The sequence below is a fragment of the Chenopodium album genome, chromosome 1 (assembly GCF_948465745.1).
Source record: "Chenopodium album chromosome 1, dcCheAlbu1.1, whole genome shotgun sequence".
Lineage (NCBI taxonomy): Eukaryota > Viridiplantae > Streptophyta > Magnoliopsida > Caryophyllales > Amaranthaceae > Chenopodium > Chenopodium album.
Window position 1 is genome coordinate 83,172,525 of NC_137834.1, and position 24,437 is coordinate 83,196,961.

At 35.6% G+C, this 24,437-nt stretch overlaps 3 protein-coding genes across 4 annotated transcripts; 1 reads left to right on the forward strand and 2 right to left on the reverse strand.

Annotated features, from left to right (window-relative positions):
• The first annotated feature begins 3,479 nt into the window (after positions 1-3,479).
• LOC145558896 (ubiquinone biosynthesis protein COQ4 homolog, mitochondrial-like) lies at positions 3,480-6,886 on the forward strand. The gene is made up of 4 exons (XM_081620264.1): positions 3,480-3,604; positions 4,109-4,329; positions 5,351-5,845; positions 6,389-6,886. The coding sequence occupies exons 2-4, from the start codon at positions 4,147-4,149 to the stop codon at positions 6,413-6,415; spliced, it is 705 nt and encodes a 234-aa protein (XP_081476390.1). The 5' UTR covers positions 3,480-3,604; positions 4,109-4,146; the 3' UTR covers positions 6,416-6,886.
• A 643-nt stretch (positions 6,887-7,529) lies between these two features.
• On the reverse strand, positions 7,530-10,362 carry LOC145558906 (protein SPIRAL1-like 2). The gene is made up of 3 exons (XM_081620275.1): positions 10,230-10,362; positions 8,486-8,756; positions 7,530-7,862 (listed from the first exon to the last, which is right to left on the reverse strand). The coding sequence occupies exons 2-3, from the start codon at positions 8,741-8,743 to the stop codon at positions 7,773-7,775; spliced, it is 348 nt and encodes a 115-aa protein (XP_081476401.1). The 5' UTR covers positions 8,744-8,756; positions 10,230-10,362; the 3' UTR covers positions 7,530-7,772.
• A 2,289-nt stretch (positions 10,363-12,651) lies between these two features.
• On the reverse strand, positions 12,652-23,717 carry LOC145558914 (pre-mRNA-splicing factor ATP-dependent RNA helicase DEAH10-like). 2 transcript variants are annotated; one of them, XM_081620295.1, is made up of 13 exons: positions 23,201-23,715; positions 23,078-23,124; positions 22,895-22,975; positions 22,299-22,515; positions 20,645-21,056; positions 20,183-20,386; positions 19,167-19,327; positions 18,022-18,207; positions 16,517-16,748; positions 15,434-15,633; positions 14,916-15,050; positions 13,774-13,980; positions 12,652-13,121 (listed from the first exon to the last, which is right to left on the reverse strand). In XM_081620295.1, exons 1-12 carry the CDS (start codon positions 23,263-23,265, stop codon positions 13,797-13,799), a joined length of 2,124 nt encoding a protein of 707 aa, XP_081476421.1. In that variant the 5' UTR covers positions 23,266-23,715; the 3' UTR covers positions 12,652-13,121; positions 13,774-13,796. The 2 variants fall into 2 exon arrangements, with proteins under 2 accessions (XP_081476421.1, XP_081476414.1); XM_081620288.1 differs by having other exon boundaries at positions 23,078-23,717.
• Positions 23,718-24,437: the final 720 nt, after the last annotated feature.

A 24,437-nucleotide genomic window follows, 5' to 3' on the forward strand; every position in this document is an offset into this window, starting at 1 on the left:
TTATTATTTCTATTTTTTCCAACAATTTATAAAATCTTTGATATTTGAGAAATGGAATGATAAAGAAAACGGATTTTTCACCAAATGCCGCGATTATTTTTTTATTCACCATATTCCCATGAAAATTTTCAAATTCACCGTATACACTTGAGTTTCACAAAAATGCCACCAAATGCCCTTAATGACTAACGACAGTTAATTCCGTTAGTCATTAAGGTTAATTATACCACGTGACAGCATGTTATTGGTTATTTTTAAATAAATAAATTAATTATTTTAAAAAGACTTAAGATTTTTTTTTTTAAAAAAATAACAACAAAAACCACCTGTAACCCCCCTACCAGCGAACCACCTTAGCCCAGCCACCTCCCCACAGCCGCCACCTAGACCAATTTCCCCACCGCTGGCGCCTACACCACCTCCTCACCGCGCCGGCACCGGAAATCCCCTCAACAATACCCTCTCCCTCCACTTCAACCGTAAAAACCCCTTCTCGATTTCCTACTTTAGCCAAATATCAAGAACCCACCCTGAAACATCATCCCCGGCAGCCAGCTAGTCCCCTCCCCCACGTTTGTCATTCGCCGCGCCGGAGCCCAGCCCCCTTTCCCCACGTCGTGCAGTCCACCTTAGCCACAAACAGCCACCCCGAAACCCTAAAAATCAAAATCAAGGGTTTTGATTTTGGGGTTTTTTATTTTAGGGTTTTGACAAGGTGGTTCACTGGATGGAGATGGCTAGGGAAGGGGCGGTTTGAGTTTGCCGATGTAGGGATGGTAGTTTGGACGACGGCGATGGGGAGGGGAGGAGTTTTCGAGGGAGAGAGGAAGGGATTTTAAGATTGGGGAATGGGTTATTAGTGGGAAGCCGACTAGTGGTGTGTCGAGTTAGCGATGTCGTCAACGTCGGCGTGGGAGTTCAGGCGAATTTTGCGTCGGCAAGGGTAGGGTGGCGGCTAGGGTTGGGCTGTGGTGGGTGGATTTTTTTATTTAATTTATTTTTATTTTTTGATAATTAATTAATTATTTATTTTAAAATTTAAATATTATAAATGACAGTCAATCATAAGCTGCCACGTGGCAAATTAAGCCTAAATGGGTGGAAAACATTTTTTGTAAATTCAGGGGTATATGATAAATTTGAAAATTTTCATTAGTATATAATGGATTTAAAAAATAACTCAGCATCATTTGGTGAAAAATCCGTAAAGAAAAGTAATACGCCCTGCTCCCCTGCCCATTATTGGACGATTGTATAAAATTCTGTCCATTTATTTATGGAAAAATTGTCATAAAAAATAAAACCTTTGGGCGATTGTTTTTAAACAAGACAACCTTTTGATTGTATCTGAATAATACAACCTTTGAGGGGTTGTAATTTTAAACAGGTCATAACCGGATATAACCCAATAAACAAGTTACAATGCTACATGTTGTCGTGTGATTGGCTTAAAAATTATTTCAATCATATATTTATTAGTTGAAGAAAAAATAAGAGGAAAAAAAAATTATCCTTCCCCTACCATGGCCACCAGTGTTCTCCTTCCACTACTCAACCATGTCCACCGCACCATCACTCCCCCACACCGCAGCACCACCATTGTCCTGCCACCACTTTACCCCACCTAGACTACTTGAAATCCCTCCTCATTCACCCAAAACCCAACCACAAAGACGGTGAGGTGGGTTTGTTATGGCTTCTTGGTTGCGTAGGGATGGTTTTTATACGGTGGTTGATAGGGGCGGCTGGCTATGGGCTAATGTGGGGGTTTCTTGGTGGTGAGATTGATGGTGTGAGGCAAGTGAGGGGGGGGGGGGGGAGGTGCAGCTTTGACTAATTATGGGGGAGGCGGTGGTACGGTGGTGCCATGAGAGGGGAGGTGAGAAAAATAAGTTTTTAATTGTAATTTTAAAAATCAAAGTTCAATTTTTTTTTTTTTAAAAAAAAATTAATTAATGTAGACAAATTATATGGAGACACATGTTATGAGCTACCTGTTTAACAAGTTATAAGTTTTTTAACTTGTTTAAAATACAACCCCTGAAAGTCTTTATTATTCAAGTATAATTAAAAGGTTGTCTTGTTTAAAAACAATCGTCCAAAGGTTGTATTATTAATGACAATCTAATATATATATATATAAGGAAAAATGGAAAAGAAAAATCCAACTTTTGCACTTTTTCCTTACAAAAATCCAACCTTCATTTTATTCCTCAAAAATCCAACCTTTTTTTTTTTTTTTTTTGAACGGCAAAATCCAACCTTTATACCCCTCATTCCCCAACAGGTCCCTGTTGATGACCAGTTTTTCTAAGTTATATGCCACGCGCAAGCTATTAATAGGTTAATTATATATTTAATTATTAAAAAAAAAAATTAAAAGAAAAAAAAAGAGCAAAATCCCTTTTCCACCACCACCACCTTCTCCTGCCACCACTCCCTCTCCCCTTCCCTCACCTGTGCGCCCAACGAAAACACAACACACACCACCACCACCTTCCCCTGCCACCAACACACACACCCAGCCACCAACAAAACCGCACAACCACCAACTCCACCGCCCATCCACCAACACACACGCCCAACCACCAACTCCACCGCCCAGCCACCACCTCCAAACCCAAACCCCGCTAACCGCCCAACCGCCAAAAAAAATCCAAAAACCCCCTTTTCCGTCACTACACCTCCCTTTTTCCGACACATCAGCCACCTAAATCAGCCACCTTCGATTCCCTTAACCTTGAAACCCTCCCTACCTGAAACCTAGCCCCTAAAAACCTTCTCGATCTGCCTGAATGTCACCCTTCGCACTTTTCCGATCCGTCACTACCACCACCACCTTCTCCTGCCACCAACACACTTGCCCATCCCACCCACACACTTGCCCATCCCACCCTTCGCAAATCGCAAGCCCTAACCCCATGGAGGAAGAGGTGAGAGAGAGATAGAGAGGGAGAATGAGAGTGAGGGAGGGGAGGAGAGGTGAAACGGCGGTGATGAGTGGTGGTGGCGGAGGTGGGGTTGGTGGTTTCAGTGTTTGAGGTGAGAGGAGAGAGAAAGAAGAGTGAGATGGAAAATGAGAGAATTAAAAAAAAAAAAAAAAAAAAATCTTTTTTAACCTGTTTATTAGGTCACAGGTAAAATGGACCTGTTGGGGAAAGAGAGGTATAAAGGTTGGATTTTTGAGGAATAAATTGAAGGTTGGATTTTTGTAAAGACTGGATTTTTCTTTTTCATTTTTCCTATATATAAAGGGGAGTTTTTTCCCGAGTTTTTAGAGACCCACATAGGATCTAATTTTTTTCAGCTCGCCATGTAGGATGATAAATTTTAGTGGTAACTAATTAAATATGAGATTATTAATTTCTTTTAGAATTAAATAATTTAAATGATACGTAAATAAAAGTGGCGAATGAGATTTTCCAATTTAAATTAATTAAATATAAAATATTATCATTTTATATTATGAATTTATCCAAATATATAACTGTGGCAGGTCATATGCCCCTACGGCCTTACCTCTCTCAACGTTCTCCATTGAAGCGCAGTCGACGTTCTCCGTTGAATCTAATACTTGTGTTCCCCCATTGAAGCAGCTTCTGAGGTAAGTTGTTTGTTTTTGTTATCATCATATCAATTTCTCAATCTAGGGTTTAATCTAATTTAATATTCAATGCATTAAGTGTAGGGTTCGAAAATTTCAACTATTGATGCTAAATTCCAAGATAACCAGCGATTATTTTACCAGAAAACAAAATTATGAGCCTAAAATTATGTGATTATTTGAGATAATTGAATCAAATTTGGTTGCTAATGTATTGCACAACCCTTTAATGTTAGGATTCAACTATGAAATTATTAGAAGTCACAAACTTATGGGACCTTTATTTTCTTTATCGATTCCAAACCCACATTTCGGAATTTCTGGATACGTCACTGTGAATGAATGAATGGCACGTAGTCAATGAGAACTTATGATCATGGACTGTTGAAGGAACTTATGTTGATTCATGTAATTATTTTGCCCCTTGTGAATCTGAGCAAGCAAAGAATTTTGGTGTTTCAGCTCCTCCTTCGTCGCCTAACAATGGATTCATTTTTATGGTAGGATCACATTTTGGACTTAGCATTAAGTGAGTTGCTGCCATGATAGGAAGTGCCTGTGTTCGGCTTAGTGGTTGGCAGCAGGCTGCAGTTGCTCTTGGTTCAGCTGTTGGTGCACTAGTTGATCCACGAAGAGCTGATCTCATAGCAGCCTTGGGAGAGACTACTGGAAAGCCTGCTTTTGAAAGGGTTCTTGAAAGAATGAAAACAAGTCAAGAGGGTAAAGTAAGTCTTGTGCTCTTTTTTTGAATTTCTATATTTCTATCAAATATGTACCTCTTTTAAAAATCATTATATCTTATATGGGCGAAACCATTAGTTGTGTTTATCGAGTTTTGTTGAATTATATTTATGTATGTACCTTAGTAGTAATATTATTACTTGATTTTTATGATCATAGTTTTTGCATTATAGCTGTATCATGTATGCCTTTGTGTAGACATTACAAACATGTCCTCTTCTTTGTTTGAAGTGTATAATAAGGATCTGTTGCAGTTCCATCTTGAACAACTCCTCAGGTAAATTGGTTTGCATCATATTCTCTAGATTTTATTTTAGAACAGTATTGGCAAGTAATACTGTAATAGCACCCTCCTTTGAAATTGACAAATTACCAAGCTTTATCGTGCTAAGAATATACTGAATTTTCTGCATGAAACATGCAGCAAAATGTTTTTCCATGGTTTGAACATTTAACTTATTGCTACTTTGAATTTCTGTGTAGCACCCTTGTTTGAATTTGACAAATTACCACTATAGAGATAATTTACTAACAATTTTCTGAATGTTATATACTTTTTCTCATATATTTATCGACGTTTGTGTAATATGATTGTAGAAGGTATTAATTTAGTTATCACACATATTTGACGACTTGGCGAGTCCCTAACTTTGTTGTTTTGTGAGTGTCTAACCTACTTGAGCTGTCGGGGGGTTTCTGTTTTCCTGTGTGCTGAAGTTCGGTTCATACTATGCAATTGAAGTATTGGCGGTGTTAGAACATTAAACCTGACAATTATTATATCATAGACCATCACATAGGCTCTGGCACCCAGCATATATCTGACCGTTCAGGCTTCAGCAGTTCAGCCTCATGATAAAATCAATGGTGTAGTAATTAATCCCTCATCTCCCCAACTTCGATGCCTTGGCTTTCATTGGAGGCTTAATAAGAAAGTTTCTATTTATTACTATTGGCAATGTATATGACTTGAACTTAATTTTGTTGATATGATTTTATTTACAGGCAGTTCTCTTGGAAAGGCCACGAGTTATATCTGCAAATGTTGGGCATGCATGGGACCTCCCTGAAAACACATTTGGGGCTGCATATGCCAAGTTCATGGGATCAAGGAATTTTTCACCAGATGATAGACCACCTGTACGGTTTTTGGACACTGAAGAGTTAGCATATGTGGCTATGCGGGCTCGAGAGGTGCATGACTTCTGGCACACTCTCTTTGATCTTCCCACAAACTTATTGGGTGAGTCAGCTCTGAAGGTAATAGAGTTCCAACAAATGCATCTTCCAATGTGCTTCATGTCAGTCATAGGAGGTACAGCAAGATTCAACTCTAAACAGAGATCACTTTTCTTTGAGCATTACTTACCCTGGGCCTTGCGTGCTGGAATGAACTGCACTGATTTGATGTGTATATATTATGAGCGCCACTTCGACGAGGATCTGGATGTTATTCGGAAAAAATGGGGGATCATTCCTGCTCCTCCCCTTGTTGCTAAGGTTTGAAATAATATATGGCCAAGAGTAACTTTTGTTTAAGACTTTTGATTTCCCCTCATATACCTATGTTAAATCCATCGCGCTGACATTGGCACTTGACAGTTGACAATTATTTAGGACCAAACCATGGAACAAACTTGTAATGTGTACCCAATACCCATGTCTGAGTGAATGTGTCCGGGCAAACATAGAAACAGAAAGCATGTGTAGTGTAGTGTTACCTGGAGTATGAATCTGAAGCTCAAAGGTTCATCTTTGGATTTGTAGTCATAGTAAGACAACTAGAAATCTTTGTTTTAGTATACTGAAGACAGCAACCTGAGAGTCCAGGAGTGGCCTTTTTCTCCCACTTTGCAGGGTATTATTAGCTACAAGTCCAGGAGACATGCAGTATCCATTTGATTAGCATTATGGATTAGCAGCCGCTTTAGGCCTCAATTTTTCAACAAGTGCTGCTATAAACAGTAAATTGAATTTTTGAGTGTTGTGTTTGTCCAATTTTTCTCTACTAAATTCAGAGTGATATAATTGTTACTTCATCAGGTTAAACGTTCTGCTCCGTTGATCTAAATGATAAGCGGCAAGACATGCCCATGATATTTGTTATTCATTCTTCAACATGTGGTCACCTGGTCAAGAAGGATCGATATGATGCAACTATGCAGGATATGCCAGGAAAAGAAGGTTTAACGGTTGTAGCTTATCTGGTAGATTTTGCCCAATATCTGCTTCTTGATTTGTTGGTCATCCTTTGTAGTTTGTAGGAGGGCCAACATCATGTGTACTTGCTTAGTTGCTTTAGTACGAGGAATTAAGATCTTCGGGATCAATTTAGATGAAATGGTTCACTACCACTTTTCTTTAAAGAATGGTAAGTACCAACTGCCATAATAAGGGTGGAACTTATCAAGGGAAGTTTACTTGTTATGTACTCCAATACTCCCTTAATTGAAGTATAGGAACTACGTATTGTAATTCTTAGGCATCGTGTTGGTTGCAGCAATAAATATATGAAGTAAATTTTTTTTTTTTTTTTTTTTTTTTTTTTTTTTTTTTTTTTTCATTTTATATCTTTGGAATAATACTTACCACTTTACTAGTGCTAGTCATCAAGTTATTGGAGCAAATCTTTTTTGGAAACAAGTTTTCCATTTTGAATTAAGTACGTACGTACAACGGTACAAGTATGAAATAATACGAAGTACAATGTATGAGAAGTAATTTTTTTAGTTATTGTAAATTTTCTTTTTAGAGAAGAAACCCTGTAGAATTACAAGGATTTAAGCACTCTGCCTTTTGAATCAACTCACTCTAACCTAGATAATCATTTTGGAGAATTTTAGTAACTTCAAATTTAGATATGTTAGAATTTGTTCGATTTATTTGGTTAATAATCTTGAATTTTAAAAGGCAAAAGCTAATGAACGCCCCCGAAGCGTTAGATAAGAGAATTAAAGTGCAAATATTAGAGTAAAATTACACCGAATGACGCGTGATTTTGTCAAAAATTTCCAACTTAATACCATTTCAACCAATATAATTTATCCTTATCTAACGCCCCGGGGCGCTCATTAGTAAGATCGATTTTAAAAGCAGGCTTTTAATTGTTCATTTTGAAAGTTAGAGTATAAGGTGCGAACTTTTGGAAGATCTACAATTGATAGGCTCACAAAAGTCACAAGAGTTAGCAATGTAAAAACCTTTGATTCTTGGCTACAATGAAGAGTAGGAACAGTAATTCCTTCTTTTAAAGCATTAACAGATTTAGTTTTCAATTGAAATTCTCAGAAAACCAGCAATCTCCAGCTTACATTACATATAATCCACATTTAATTTTAGCATCAACACAGCAGAAGAGAATAGCAACATCCTTTGAAGAAAGAACTCAACACTTGGATATCTATATTTGAATTGGCGGTCATTTTAGTTACTGTTTACTATCACCAGGTCCACCAAATAGATAACCTAAAGAAGATCCACCACCTGGGGCATTATGAACCTTGGTTGAAGGTCGGTCCTGCATCCAATAAACCAAGATTTCTTAATCACAGCTAATGCAAAGAGTTATGGTAAATTAACAAGATACACACCGCAAGAAAGGCGAATTCCAATCTGACTGTTTTACTCGATGCAAAGGTACTTGGTATTCATCAATCTTAATTTATACAACCAAACAAGTTCATTTCCAAGCTAGTGAGAATTCAGGCTAATTATATATTAAAATGTCCCAAAAACACAAGGCGGCCAATGCTAGTGACAAACAAGTATCTTCCAGTCTTTTCCAGCTAATCTTCGAACTATTCAAAGTCTTAAGAAATTAGTTTTTAACAATAGAAAAGCTCTCCAGTAGATTATTTCTTTTTCATTGTTTTAACAACCGACACTTCTAAATTGATTTTTTTTTTTTATATACATAATCCCTGTTTATATATCCCTAGTATATATGCTTATCATCAACTTTCTGCAGAATGCGCACAATTCAACAACAACAAAGAACAAACAAGGTATTCCCTTAACTTTTCGGATCACCAATCACATTCAAAGAGTTAAACAAGTAGATTGATAGTAAATTCCCAAGGCAAGTGGTTATTATATTTGCATAGAATTTTGGAAGGAAAATATCTATTGCAACAGTCATACCGTGATGAAATTGCCAGTATTCTGTCCATCAGCACGGTGGTAATTATTTATGTTACTATTAACTCCAGCAGGAACCTTCTTGACATTGGTAGGCTGGGAGTTAGAAGCAGCAGCAACAGGCTTTGGTGCTTCTTTCACAACCGGTTCTGCGCTAACATTGGCTGGAGCTTTAGCAGCAGCAGCCTTAGGAGCCTCTCCATTTCCAAACAGATAACCCAATGAACTCTGTCCACCTCCACTGCTGACACCACGTCCCATTAGAAATGAACTCCTACAGTGACCAATTGTTAATGAGTTAAGAATCAGAGTGGAATAAAATTGCTGCAACGTGATATCACAAGATGATACGTGAACAAATAAGAAAAGAAAACAACTAAACAAGCATAAGTACAGCAATAGAAAACAACAGTGGCTGAAATAGTCCAAATTCATAAACAACAAAAGACCTATGTATTCTTTGTTTTAACTCTACGCATCAGCCTTTAACATTGTGCTTGAAAATTGATAAATAAGTTGACTCTACTTACTGTGCCAAAGCATGTTATATCAAAAATTTTGTTCTGAATGATCGACAAGTATGCTCAAATCCTCCAAAGAGTGAAAAGGGTGTCAGTGGACAGGATACTAAAATACTATAGAACACTTGAACACAAATGAGTAGAAGACTATCATATTACTGCCAATTTATAAGACAGTAAAAATTTCCACCTCAATCAATTCTAAAGCACACTAACTCAAATAAGCAATCTATGAGAACAAATTGGTGTGTGATAATGGGTGGCCAGCGATTTAGTCCAAGTCTGAAATCAGCACAAAGTAACGCGTGTTCAAGAATCATTCCATCGTATCTGTAAACGACTCACTCCTCGTATTTGGGAAAATAAATCAATAGTAGATATCACCCCTTGTCCAAGAGTGAGGCTCTATTTGATTAAAAAGAGTGGCATAGGTAACAAATTAACACTAATAGTTTGAAATAGAAGTCTTTGGGATGATACCATGAACACCCAAATCGCGTCGAATAACACCCTCAATATCAAATATTTCAACCAATCCGAATACCTCACTGCACGCACCATCCACCTTCTCCGGTAACTCTATAGTAATCACTAATCACTAGTTCACTTAGCTAGCTAAGGCTATCACACTCGAGCACACGGTAAAGTATGCCGTACCAAACATCCATGACGGATCTACATTCTAGATCACACAAAACCACAAATGTATACCACAATAACCAAACAATGGCTATAATTAATATTCCAAAAATCAAATCAACTATGCATCGACCAGCAGTTTCATACTTCATCACAATCAAATTATACCAACAAATTAAAATTGCAAATTGATTTTCTTAACAACAACTCAATTCTCTCCAACAATCAGTAAAAAATATTAAAATGAAATTCGAGATCTGCCCATTTTCTTTGAAATTCTACAGAACAATGGGAATTTCAAGTCATTTTAGTTCCGTTATACATGAAATTCACTTTAACATATGAGATCAATAGGGTAAATTTTGTAGGTTAAAATCAACAAAAAAAAAAATAAAAAAAATCATACAAATTCAATTATACAAACTGATGACCAATTAAAATGAAATATAAAAATAATCAAAAAACATCCTCGGGAAATCTAAAATGAAGAACACTAACAACATTTCAAACAAAATTCAACAATGGGTATTACAAATCTGAGGAAAAAAGGGGAAATAATTGAAGAATTAGGGTTAGGAATGGAATACCTGAGGCAGATCTGAAATGGAAGGAGGTAAGAGAAAAGAGAGCACTTTGAAAAAAAGAGAAGGTTACCTGAGTCCAAAGATATTCAATTGGGGTTTTATATAACTTTTGTAACTCACCGAACCTAGTTTGTCTTTATTAAAGATTTATGGAATAAATTAAAAAGCGATTGTTATATATACTCGGATGTACAGTACATTTAAGTGTATATTTTTTTTTGTTACTCCATATTAGATGATATAAAATGAGCAATATTTATCAAAATGAGCAAAAAATACTCTTGGGTGTATAAATTAATTTTTATAAATTAAAGATTGACATTTAAAAATATTCGTCTGTTTCAAAATACTTTCTTCGTTTTTAAATACTTTGTTCTATTTCTCCATGCGCAGAGTTTTAGGAAAAATCGGAAAAAGTAATAAAATATGGAGGTAGCGGGGAAAATAAAAAATTGTACTCCGTAAAAAGCAATAGTAGTTGAGAGAATTGAAAAAAATATATACTACCTCCGTTACATATTATTTGCAACGATTTGGCATAAAGTAGAGAGGAAAAATGTCTAATCGTTGCACATAATATGTAACGGAGGTAGTATATAATTAAGGAATATAAACGAGTAATTGCAACACTAATATGTCCATATGCATTTTTCTTTTCAAGATCAATGTCTCTCTTTTGGTTTTTGCACTATTTAAATGCATTCATTACTCTTACTTTGTATAATTTGTAATTAGGTATGGAGTACTATGTTTATTATGATTTATGAGTGCAAATTTAATAACAATAATAACATTAATATTGTTATTAATACGAAATAAAGGGAAACAGGGAATGTTATTACTCATTAGTATTAGGTCGGGATTCTTATTTGTACTGTCACACATATATTATATGAACATATGTGTTTTTGTATTATTTAAATTGTATTTGTACACTTTGTATGTTAGAAACGTGAAATTAACAAGTGCAATCTTATTAAATATATCTTGATGTGTACATCTCAAAATATATATATATATATATTTTAAAAAAAAAACCCTTAATGTGTACACATACTTTAAAAGTATCAACTTTTTCATACAAAGTAACTATGATTGTAAGATTATTAAAAACATTAATGATATAGACCTTGCATCAACAAATACGAAGTATGAAACTTTAATTGATGTATAAAAAAAACTACTCCGTATAATACATTAATACACATATAATGATAAGAGTGATACAATTAATAACAAAAACTATTATTTTGCGCAGTTAATATTTAAAGTACCCATTTAAAAAGAATCAAAATAAAAATGATTGAGGTTGTTCAAAGATATTTTGTTTGTCCCATTTGTTCATTATAATAAAGTAGGGTAAAAAATGAGTCTTTAATAATATATTATTATTATAAAATATGTATATATATACAGATATACTAATATATCGGTACAACCACGTATAATGTACGCCGTATACATCTTGGTGGGTGGGTCCATAAAGTTTATAAAATGATAAAAGTGGGTGGGAAAATAAATAATTTGAATAATTAAAAGAGGAAAATGGAGGTGGAATGAGCAACAAGAACGTGATGGTAGTAACTGTGAATGTATTTTAGTGGTAAATAGCAACTTGTTGTCACGTCAGATGTTGTCAACGACAAATATAAGATGCTCGATTTGGAAAGATATTAGATTTGGAGCTGGATTAAACTGTTGTATTAAGTAAAAATGACACTAAAGATATTGTAATTTATTTTTCAAATATATAGAATTTTATTGAAATTTGACCAGATTCTTTTTTAATCTAATACTCGTAGTTGTTGGTTGGTTTATATAGGAATTATAGGATATTTGATCCACATTAACATTGACAAAACCTCTAAATAACTGTGGGTTAAACGATACGAGAGCTTATATGTACACCCGGGTGTACCGTACACTCGGAGTAATTTGTTCATTCAATCAACAAATAAGTAAATAATATTATTTGTTCATTTATTGATTAAATGAGCAAATGACCCCAGGTGTATATAACAAATTTTAAAATGAGACGGTTTGATTCTTTTTTAGGTTTAAAGTGACTATTATTCAAAAAGAGATATACTCCCATAGTCCCATTCCAACAAAACCAACATAAAGTTCTTCAACCATGATATTTTGTTTTAAATATTACAAATTTAAAATTTAAAAATTCAAAATTGAGTTTATCTAAAGTATGAAGCCACATAATAGTGGCCAACATACTGTCATGTCAAGTAACCTTGGATGTGTCGGCAACAATTCCTTTCAACTCAACGACCAGATGGTGACAATCCATTCAACTCACAATTTGCATTAGCATTTGCATTGCATGCATTTTAACTTATAGTAATGCTTAAATATTCAGATGCCCATTGCCCTTTAATCATGCACCTTTCAACTAGCACACCGCCAAAAAAACTGAGGAAAAAGACAATGCTCTTATAATTGTATGTATTTAGACCATATTGCATATTGTTACTGCATCATAGTTACAATACAAGGATAATCTTACTAAGTTAGCGATTCGTTGATGGTCTCGTCAAGGGAACCTACAATCCTTCCTGCAGTTTGAATTTTGAAGTCTTTCGTAGAGTGATCCAAGTGAATAAATCAATCACTGTCAATATACTGTCCTTTTGATCTGCTTTTCCATGTAACTGCACCATTGAACATACCATATGCCCTCAGCCCCTTGCAACAGAAAATAGCTTGAGAAATGTGCGACCTCACACTCCCATTGAGGCATTAACACTTGAACAAATTTGATTTCCACGAGCTATAAGTGAATGGGTCATGCAGTGTCCGACAAGTGCAAAAGCTGGCAAATTCTTGGGCAGAAGACACCTGTTGCCACTCTAGTTGTCTGATGCAGCATAATCCACTGCTTCTCTGTGAGGGGAATGAGAAACAAATGTACGTGAGTAATAAAAGTAATAGCTTGAGTATACACTATGATGAAGATTATCAATGCAGACTAACTGATTTAGAAGCGCCAGCAATGAATAAATCTCTCTCTCCCTAGTCCCAAAACTTTTGGCATGGGGATAGCTAGTATAAGAGAGATTAATTTCTAAGATTTTAGAATAGCCACACTTTCAGAACTGAGTTATTGCTAGTGAAAACATCGGAAAGGTGGATACAATGTTATAATAATCATTAATAGATACCTATATTTGCAAAGTTTAGCTTTATACTATGGATATACTAAAGCCAACCATCATAGATCGTCTATAGAAAGCTGAAAGCAATTCAATAAACAATCATAAAACATCTGCGCTGATCATAAGAAGTAACAGGCCCCTGGCTGATGGGCCTGTAATTGCAATAATCAGACTGAGTTGTTAATCAGCATAGAGGACAGTTGTACATCAAGCTTTGGATGAGTATAGGGAGAAAGCCCAGAAAGGTAAGTCCATTACCGTGAAGCTCAAGACCCAGAATTTAAATTAACATATTTCAGATCAGGCAAAGCTCAAAGAATCAATAACACAACAGCAGGGTAAAAAGGTATTCAATGTGCGATAATATTCATAGTTCTGACCTTTTCGTAATTTGGTACAAATGTTAATCTTGTCTGGCATAGAAATGAGGAGCCAGCTCTGTTAACCACATGGGGTCAATTCTCGTAACATCGCGGATATAGTTCTGATTCGTCCTGACCAATTCATTGAATATTATGCAGTCTGGTTTTGCCCGAAACAACACAGAAGTTGGGTGGATTTGCACCATCTGACTGCTTGCCAAAGCCCTATACCCAAAATGATATAAGAAGTAAGCTATCAATGCTCAGGATTGCTATATGGTATAAATAAGTAAAGCGAGATGATGGAAGACAAAGTCCACCATTTAAAAGACAATCTATAAAACTTTTTTTTTTTTTTAAAAGCTACCCTCCTGGTCCCATAATTAGTGCCTTTTTGGGTGTTATTCTAAAATCCTAACAATGTCCTCAATTTAATCTTTTTTTATTACCAAATTGCCCTCATAAACTAATGTCATCCTAACAATGTCTTCATTTTACTTTGAAAGTACAAATTATTAATATATTGATTTTTTTTTTCTTTATTAAACTAATGTTAGGAAGCATATGAAGTATATGGATTTGCATGAGGATGAAGCATTGGATCTTAAGGGATGGAGGAGGAGATTTTTGTTGATGACTACACAGAATAATCAACTTTGGTTCATGTAGCTGACTCCACTTATGGGATTAAGGCTTTGATTGATTGATTAATCTCAATATTATGCATGGTTAATTGTTCAACGTGCATTACCGAGTAACATCAATCTCAACAAGCTTTAATTATATTCCTAGGAAACAAATTAAAGATTTAACTAAATAAAACTGTTGCACTATTATCAGTTAGTTTTATAAATTACTCCGTATAATTTTATACTCCACTTTTTCTGATTCTGGCGCATAAGAAATTACCGGGGTACATCAATCTCAACAAGCTTTCATTAGATTCCTTGGAAACAGATTAAAGAGTTAAGTAACTACAACTGTTGCACTATTATCGGTTAATTTTTATAGATTATAATTTTATACTCCACTTTTCTTAATTCTCGTGAAAAATGAGAAAATGAGCACTATATTAGGGGAATAAGGGAGTAAAATATACTTCCAATTTTCCAAGAGAGTAAGACAAAGCGATAGGGCAAAATACTTGTCGAGAGATATACCTATATGTACCATCAGGCTGTTTCAAAGCAGCATTAAGAAAAAAGGAAGCTGCAAGGCATCTGCGAAACAGAAGCATATCCTCTCCACATGAAGCAATACGAAGACCCATTTGCTTGACATGGTCTCGAATTTGGCTGCATTCAATAACACAGTGTAAGAAGCCGAACCATGAAATTGAGAGCACAAGGTTGTGAAATGATGTCCATATATATCAGGCATTGAGACCACCAATTAGTTACTTGGAGACAATAGACACAATTAAATTGGTAAAAGTAAAGATGAGCATTCTCCTTATTGCAAAAGAGTATATACTATATAGCAAATGGTTTATGCACGTTATCGAATTCACAGCATGATCTCATGAGCTTCTACAGTTGACCAAATACAGAGAGAGGCAGTTTGGAAAAGTAACATCAATAAACTGATCTAATAATACCTCAAGCAGATTATTTTCAGATTATTGGACCCAGATAATGCATCTGTCCTCTCACAACATGTTTTGAGAGAAGAGCCATACCTGTGTACATCACGAGCATGTCTAAGCGAGCGACCATTTACAAAGTTCTCTTTGCACCATTTCTTCATATTCTTGAAAGTTTTCTCCTTGCTGCTGTTAGCATTGCCACTCTCCAAGAACTCATCACATGATTTATACACATTAATCAAGGTTATGTGGTCTCCTTCAGGACTTGAAAAACGTTTGATAGCAGTCCTAGCCTGGCCATGAGATCATCAGGATATAAAAGTTGATATAAATTTATATATGTAAAGAGATGCGTCAAAAGGAAACATTTAATACCAATAAAATAACATGAATATGTGTAGAACTTGTGTTGACTTTAAAACTCCATTACTAAGCAGCATTTTTAAGAAACTACAAATTTGGAAATTATTTTTGTTAAGTTTCATGCATGCTTTGTTTCAGATACAACCTTTTAAAGAGCTAAAGAGATAATGCACTCCACACCCCACCTCAGAAATAAGCCACACTGCGAATACCTTTTTTTTTTTAAAAAATAAAAATTAAAATTTGATGTCCATTATAGCGCTGTCGGTCAGTCAACGATTTCTAAGATTTAGTACCATAACTAGGGGTGATGATGAGCTGAACCGAGAATGAGTCAGAGCAGGCTCGATTCAATGATATCTATATTCTTTCTTTATGAAGTACATAAGCTATCGTTTCACTTTACTAAACCAATGCGGGACTTAAAGATTCAAGGAAAAAAAAACACCCGAGCCCATTCACGAGCTTTAGAGCCGAGCCAAGGATAGATTGGGCTTTGCTAATAAAGATCCGAGCTAAGCCTTGACTGAACTTAGAGCTAAGCTTCATTAGTTCATGGCCAGGCTCCTAACGATAATAATAAGTTACAAGCTCCAGTAGTTGATGGCCAGACTCCTAACAATAATAATTATCTGAGCTATACGTTACAATAACTGCCAAGGAATAATGGACAAGCCAGCAATTCAGTATATCAGCATAAAGCCTCTACAACCACCACAGTAGAGCCATTCACTATGCCACACTTGAATTATTATACTCTGTATTAAAATACAATATATACAATAATGTTCCAAACTGATTTAACATCCATACCTCTTCTTGCTTTTCACGTGGTGTAAAAAAAATTGATTCAACAGAGAGCATTGAGACAGCTATCAACATTTCTTCCAAGCAGTTGAATTGGCTAGACAAAATGAGAGCCTTAGAATAAATTGGATCCAATGGAAGTTTAGCCATCTGGTTCCCAATAGGATCTGAAAGCTTATACTCCTCTGTTAGAGCCCCAAGCAAGAATAATTCTTCCAGAGACTTCACAATTGCCATCCTGCCCAGATGTACAAGGACCATCCAAAATCATAAGGCTCCATGATTCCTCAAAGAACACAAGTCATACATTCCATTTTGACTTTCCCCAGAGAGAAAAAGAGGGAGGGGGGGGGGGGGAGGGGGGGAGAGTTTAGAGATTCTGATTGCTAAAATCTTAACATAAATAAAGAACCATAATGTAGAAAAAAATAAAGCATTGTAAGATTTATACCAAACTATTTTGTTAACAGTATATTTTGTATAAGATATGTTTACAAGGACCAGCCAAAGTTAGTGTTGAACTGTTGATTACAAATTACTGCAGGAAGTCTAATGGGGCGGCAAGTTAGCCCTTTGGCTTAAAAAAATTAAGGAGTTGAAGATCCTCATGTATGTAAACATATCAAATTAAACAATCCAGCTAAGATAACCAATGAGTATAAACTCGAAGAGTTCACTTTTGTTCTGTTATAGAAGAATAGAAAGCAATACCAAGAAAGCCAAGTGACACTTTTTACAAACCATGCACAACCAAATCAATTTCCATAAGAAACTAATAACATTTATTCAGTTAATCAATAACAGAAACATAAGAACCATTAGAAAATAATTGTGAAGTACATATTGGCAAAATACTCACAAGAACAAGGATACTCATAAAAGTAACCCTTTTAACTGATACCATAGCATAAAAGTAAGAGAGAGTTGAAAGGTGGCTGGTCGTATGAAAAAGTAAGAGAAACAATGTACTCCCTCCGTCCCATAATCACAGGCAAATATACTATTTTGGGTGTCCCAAAATGTTCCTCCTATTACTAAAAATAACACCCAATCATTACTTACTTTTTACCTTTTCCATACAAATTACACACATACCTAAAAAATCATTACCTACTTTTTCACTTTTTCATACAAAATACACACATACCTAAAAAATCATTACTTACTTTTTAACTTTTCCATACAATATTCTCTACTTTTTATCAACATTCTTCACTTTTTAGCTATTTCATACAATATTCCTCTATTTTTCCATCCTCCTTAAAAACCGTACTTTTTAGAGTTATTTGCCTGTAATTATGGGACGGAGGGAGTAGATAGGAGTAAATATTGAGGGGTAAGACCGTAAGAATTATAGGATAGTAAAGGGGGTGAGCCAAAATAGGACAAAGTAGAAGCAAGTAGAATATTAATTAAATAAAAAAGAAAGGAAAGAAAAAGAGACCTAAACAGAAAGTGAGTAGAACAAAAAAAAGGTAGCATAATACACACATATATATATCGGTCCTTACCGTGAAGGTTTTTCCATGAAGTCAAAGCCAATAATATCGTCAATGCCTAGAGCTTTGAGCTGTAAAATGACATTTGAGAGGTTGCATCGCTTGATTTCTGGCACCGTGGAGTCAGCAAGTTTCTCAAATTCTCTCTCTGTATACAGGCGGAAACATTTACCCGGTCCTTCCCGCCCTGCACGTCCACTGGGAAAGTAAAATTACCAGTTCAGAACTTCAGATAACTGTTCAAAAAATTCCGTTACCGACATGACCTAGCTTTAAATACTCTATCTTCCTAAGAAGAAGAAGGAGCTTTCACAAGATAAAAGAAAAAGAACCCCACCCCGAACAAAGGCCAGTTGGCTAGATAGTAGATACTGACATTTAGTCACCAATAAACGCATTACAGCCAACGGAAACTAAGAGCTTAGCTGCTTAGTAATGAAAGAAATCAATTTTTTTAATAGAAAAGGAAACTAACATAGGTTGGTCCTTATCAGGCTTAGCTGTGATGGCATGGTTTGGTCTTGGTAAGGTGTGGGCATTTGGGGATACCCTGATATGAGGCCCACCAGTGTAGGCTGTGAATAGGCTAGGGTTTCGGGTAGGACTGTAGGAGGCATGACATAACCCAAAGCCCCAAACTTAGCAAGAACAGGTAAACTGATTTGGACAATGCACAGCCCAACATGGTGTAGGCTGTGCTTGTGGCCCACATCTGACCAACCTCCAGACACAAAAGGCCTGACAAAGTCCACTGCCATGCAGCACTGCTATCCAGCATGTATCCAAGTGCCCAACAACACTATATGCATACTAGAATATGATGCTTGGAATAATAGATTCCGGGCACAAGTATTTAGAAAGATTGTGGACCCAACTCAGAAGGAGAATTGGGGGAGCTTTATTCGGAGACAAACATTTTGTGAGAAATGAGAACTTTACTTAGGGGAGGGAGGATATTAGCAGGTGGAATTTATTCAGAAGCCAGAATGACATTAAATGATGATAATTTCAATTAATCTTATTGCAATAAATAAGACAGTAACAACACTAGGGTTCTGAGAAGCAATCATCTCTGATGATGGAACTAAAAACACAATTTCAATGTCAAAATCACAGTAACTGCTTGACCAAGGCAACATTCATCTTGGTGGCCTTACCTCCTTTGAAGAGCTTGTGCTTTTGAAGTAGGAATAATGCTTAATGATTCTATCCCTGTACGTGGATTATAGTTCCGGGCTTTGACCACTCCAGGGTCTACAACATACTTAATTCCCGGTATTGTGACTGACGTCTCAGCAATGTTTGTTGCTAGAATTACCTAGATAAGAAAAGGTAAATTAGGATTTTGAACACAAGGTGTCATGTTGGTATAAACAGGAGTTGCACAATCAGCACAAACTATGCATAATTAAAGATACAAACATGACCACTTCATTATTCATTATTTATAAAGTATTGAAGCTAGAGTCTACACCTCTATGGAGTAAATTTCTGGGCTAACTTTGCAGCCTGACCAGATCATCCTACAGCAATAAATGCAATAATAGTGATTTTAACAGTAACAGAAACTGATGTTGGACTGAATCATAGTGGCTTTTAAGTCCAAAACTTCGGAGAATTGTGATATATTCTGCAGCAGATCCATGAGAATCACAGCAAAGTGTATTCCTTAAGAAACGTAACTACACAAGTCAGCAGCAAAGTGTCTTGTTATATTTTTTCCAGGAATACTTCATCACCTAAGCCTTAAACAGCAGAATGCTGCCTCACAATTAAATTAAATTAAGTTGAATGCGTTACAAGTTACAACAAATTCTTCTTTTATTTCCATACCTGTGCCAATACAAGACACTCAGACATGGGTAAAGCACCTAGACACTTCATTTCGGGCCACATATATTACTCAAACCAATCGTAAATGGCTGTATCTGACAGTTATAACAGAGCAAAGTAACACAGCCTACAACTAAAACTGTGCAGCACAAGATTAAAACCGCGCTGTAACTATAAGAGCTTGGAAAAGCTTTATCAGTTTACTAACACACACTTCAATAGACATGCTTTAATTAAATCCAGCACAAGTTCTTTTAAATTTTTTACATTAAAGTTATAAATGGTTCTATCCTCTATGAATAAAATTGTAGAGGGAATTCTAAGAGTCAGCTTAATGTACCTTTCGAAATCCGTCTGGCGCAGGCATAAAAGCTTTCATTTGCTGTTCTGAGGGAAGAGACGCATATATAGGAACAGTTACCATATTTCGATTGCCTTCAGGTAATTGTGGCAATTTGTCCCTCACAAGTCCTTCTACGGATTCAATCTCTTCTTGACCAGTCAAAAATACAAGTATATCACCAGGAGCCTCCTCTAAATGAATCTAAATATATAAAAGACATGATCCAATGAAATACATAGCAACAAACAGAACATATGGGGTTAAAATCAATGTGCAGAAATAAGTAGAATGTGGCAAGCTCAAAGTTGGCCCAAATGTATAAAAAGGCTCAAGGCGCACCATGGCGAAAAGGATTTCCCTGCGCCTTAGGCACGCCTCAGTGCGTCTCATTGAATTGAGGCACACTTATAAAATAGTGAGAGAAAAAACAGGCAAACAAATTATCAGTATATACGCTACCTGAAATATTGTCACCATTGCGGCCTCAACATAATCTGTCTCAGCATGTAGTGTATAAAATACATCAACAGGGAACTGTCTTCCCTGAACATGAACAGCCTTTGCGCCACCAAAGTACTCAGAGAATATACGTGCGTCTAAACTGGCAGACATAATTATCAGCCTTAGAGGAGGAAGTTTTGCAACTTGGCCTTGCTTGAGTGGGCTAGCCATTTGAACCCCATTGGCTTTTTCCAAATTAGTGTCATTATTTGAGTTTGCTCTACCAACCGACTCATTTGCAGATTGAGATCTAGCTTTCTGAACATTTTTTAGCAAGCCCAGTAACACATCAGTGTGAACTGTTCTCTCATGAGCTTCATCAACAACAATGACTGAATACCTAGATAGACGAGGATCCAATAATGCTTCCCTGAACGTAAGCAAGGATCACATCATTTAATAGGAAGACATATCTGGGCAACAATTTTGCATAATCTATAAGCAGATGGACCATTCGAAGCTATCTCAAAAATGTGATTACATGACATTTCAATGCTAGACTGCACAAAGAAATTTACTTATAATCTACTTGACCATCTATTTCTTTTTCTTTAATCTTTGATCAGTAGGAGATTTTTTAAACTTTTTAGCAGAGGTGTTGCCATCAATAGGACTTGCACCTTATAGATATTCAAATCTCAGTCTGACTTGTTAAATATAGACATTGAAGTATTGAACCCATATTCAGCCCCTGATTTTCAATATTTTTTTTTTTCCTCCTTAAAAAAAAAAAAAAAAAAACTTAGCTTTATTACTTGAATACATGTGCAACTATACCCATATCATATCAAACTATTCCCTCCAATTATATCATCAGTTTACTCAACTTTCTCATTCCATATTATTAGTCCTTATTGTATTGTAACTAATTAGTTTTAAATATTAAAGCAATAATGAATAACTTTTTTTTTTGAAACAATAATGAATAACTTCATAATATGTGTGCATATCCTATAATCCTTAAGAGAGAAATTAAAGTGGAGTGAGTATTATCCAATTCTTCTAGGGAGACAACCTTAAGGATAAGAGAGATCAACATTCAACATCTGCAACCTTAACCCTGAGACTAGAAAGTAGCTTTTTACATCATATACATTCACTATGAAGGCTCCTCCAATTTGAACATGATTGAGACTACTCTGAGAGTCACTAGTAGCAAATTTATACAATGTTGGATTACAACAGACTATATTAGGCATCTCCTACATGTGCTAATCACTTCTTTGTGAAGTTGCATGAAATTGAAATGTAATCTAGAGGCAACTTTATAGCCAAGGCATGAGCCTCAATGGGGGCAATTGGTAAAAGTAAGGCATAGCTTGCTCTTGATATTCTGATAAGGAAAGGTTATCTACAGGGAGTTCCTTTCTATTCTCCTTGTATCTCTTTCTCACAATCTTTCCCTTTCCCTTTCATGAACCAAATGCTCCCTAAAGTCATTCTCAATAATCGACACATTAAGGCTACGTTCAAATTGACTTATTTTGTCTATAATTACCTTACTCAAGTTATTCAGTCTAAATTAAGTCAAGATAAGTCAAAGAGAATAGGATCTAAATAGCACACACAAATGACAAACCAGTAAGTTAATTAGATAGAAAATTAAAATTACCTTAATAATAACCCATCCGTCATGTACTTGATCCTCGTTGATCCACAAGTCATGTCATCAAATCTAACTGAATATCCAACTCTTTGTCCTAATTGCACACCAGACTCCTCAGCCACTCTTTTCGCCACAGTAACAGCAGCAACACGCCTAGGTTGAGTAACCCCAACCAACTTTCCATCACGGCAGAACCCAGCTTTGAACAAATATTGTGGCAATTCTACAATAACAACACAAATTCATCTACAAACAATCACAAAGTATAACTCTTTACACTCCATTCTCCAAACACAATTATAACTTTCAATACTGCAATATATATTATACAACTATTTCAGTCAAAAGTAAGTAATTTTTCACAAATTTCTCTAATTCTCTTTACAATGGCCTAATCCATGAAAACCTAACATACATTCTAATTCCTTGTTTCTTTATTTAAGTCACTGTTTCCATATTACACCGCGTGTAACATTACAACCTCTCACATCGTGTGTGGAGCATGTGAGCTTTTAACGACTGTAATTTCACACCCGAATGTACAATCGAAACTATTTTTTCGACATCAAAGACAGGAATAAAGGGTAAACAAAAAAACATACGGGTAGTTTTGCCGCTTCCAGTTTCACCAACAATAATCAAAGTATGATTATTACGAACTTCCTCCACTAGCCTTTTCTCAACTACAACCACAAATTAATCAATTTCTTAGTAAATTTTCAATCTTTACTCAACAAATTAAAAAAAAAAAAAAAAATCAAAACAAATTAAAATTAAAAGGGTACCAGCAGCAATAGGAAGAGATTTTCTCTGCTCCAAAATCTTTTGCCTCCTGCATAAAATTGAATTAGAACTCAAAGAAATCAAAATTAGAAAAAGAGTGAAAAAAAGGGAGGAATAAGAAGAACCTGGAATCATTGTTAGAAATAGTGCCATTAGTTTGTTTGTAGTGTGAATTAGCCATTGACGGCATCTTCGACCACCACCGCCGCAACTACCGCCTGAAACGGGCGTTGATCAGCGAGTGTTACGGTGTTTTACAGGCGGGAGCGGCGCAGTAGCAGTAGCAGTAGCAATAGCGCCTCTTTCAATTTTGTAGAGAAAAAAAATTAAGGATTGAAAATTTTAAACAGCAGACTAATAAATGAGTATTTACAGAGTGCCAAAGACAATTAAATATTGATGAGATTTGAACTCTGATTTATTGAGGCGAACTGAAATGAACTTAAGCTGAAAAGAACAAATCTAATATAACGGGGATTCTCCTCTTATGATAGGAAGGGAGATGAGGAGCTGAACCCAGGTCACATCTAGGGGAGATGGAGGTACTAATCATCCCTTCATTCCTCACTTGTGTTTTAAATTAGGGAAATTGAAAACCACATAGGATAAGCATAACAAAGACTTGATAAACACACAACTAATTTTATAGTGTAAAGAGAGGCACAAACGTGACAAGGGCAGTGATGTGAAAGAAATTTAATCTATGTTCTTGGGTATCGCTTGTAAAATTTTAACCAATTAAGCTAGTTGACATCTACATATTGTGTTAAAAACAAAATTATACTAAGTATAAAAAATAATAAATTACAATTATTGTCCGTTATAATGGGTAAGTATCTCAAAGGGGTATTGTTGTCATTTTAAGTAGGTAAGTGAGGTCAATTTGTAATTTCAGCGATAACAAAAGTTTTTACTAAATTAATGGATACATGAGAAATTTCAATAGAGATTTCAGATGGATGGTGGACAATTCAGTGAAGACGAAGAAGATGAAGGTGTCGATGAAATGGTGGGAATGGTTTGTATCGGTGAAAGGTGAGTGAGGATGAAGAATATGAAGGTGGTGGAAAGCTTGAGATCCTTCAATGGAGTTGCCATGGGAAGGATGAAGAAAAAGTAAAGAAGATGAAGGTGGATGAGAAGAGGAGGAAGAAGAAGGAACAAAGAAGATGACATGACGTTAATGTAGCGAAAGATATAAAAAATATTAATAAACGTACTTCTATTCACATGTGAGAAACTTAGCCTCACTTTATACTAACTTAAGGCGTCAATTGAACCCAAATGTAATTAAAAGGCATCAAATTTTAGCACGTCGTGAAAGTATATCTTATGATTAACTTAATTGACAATTTTATGTCG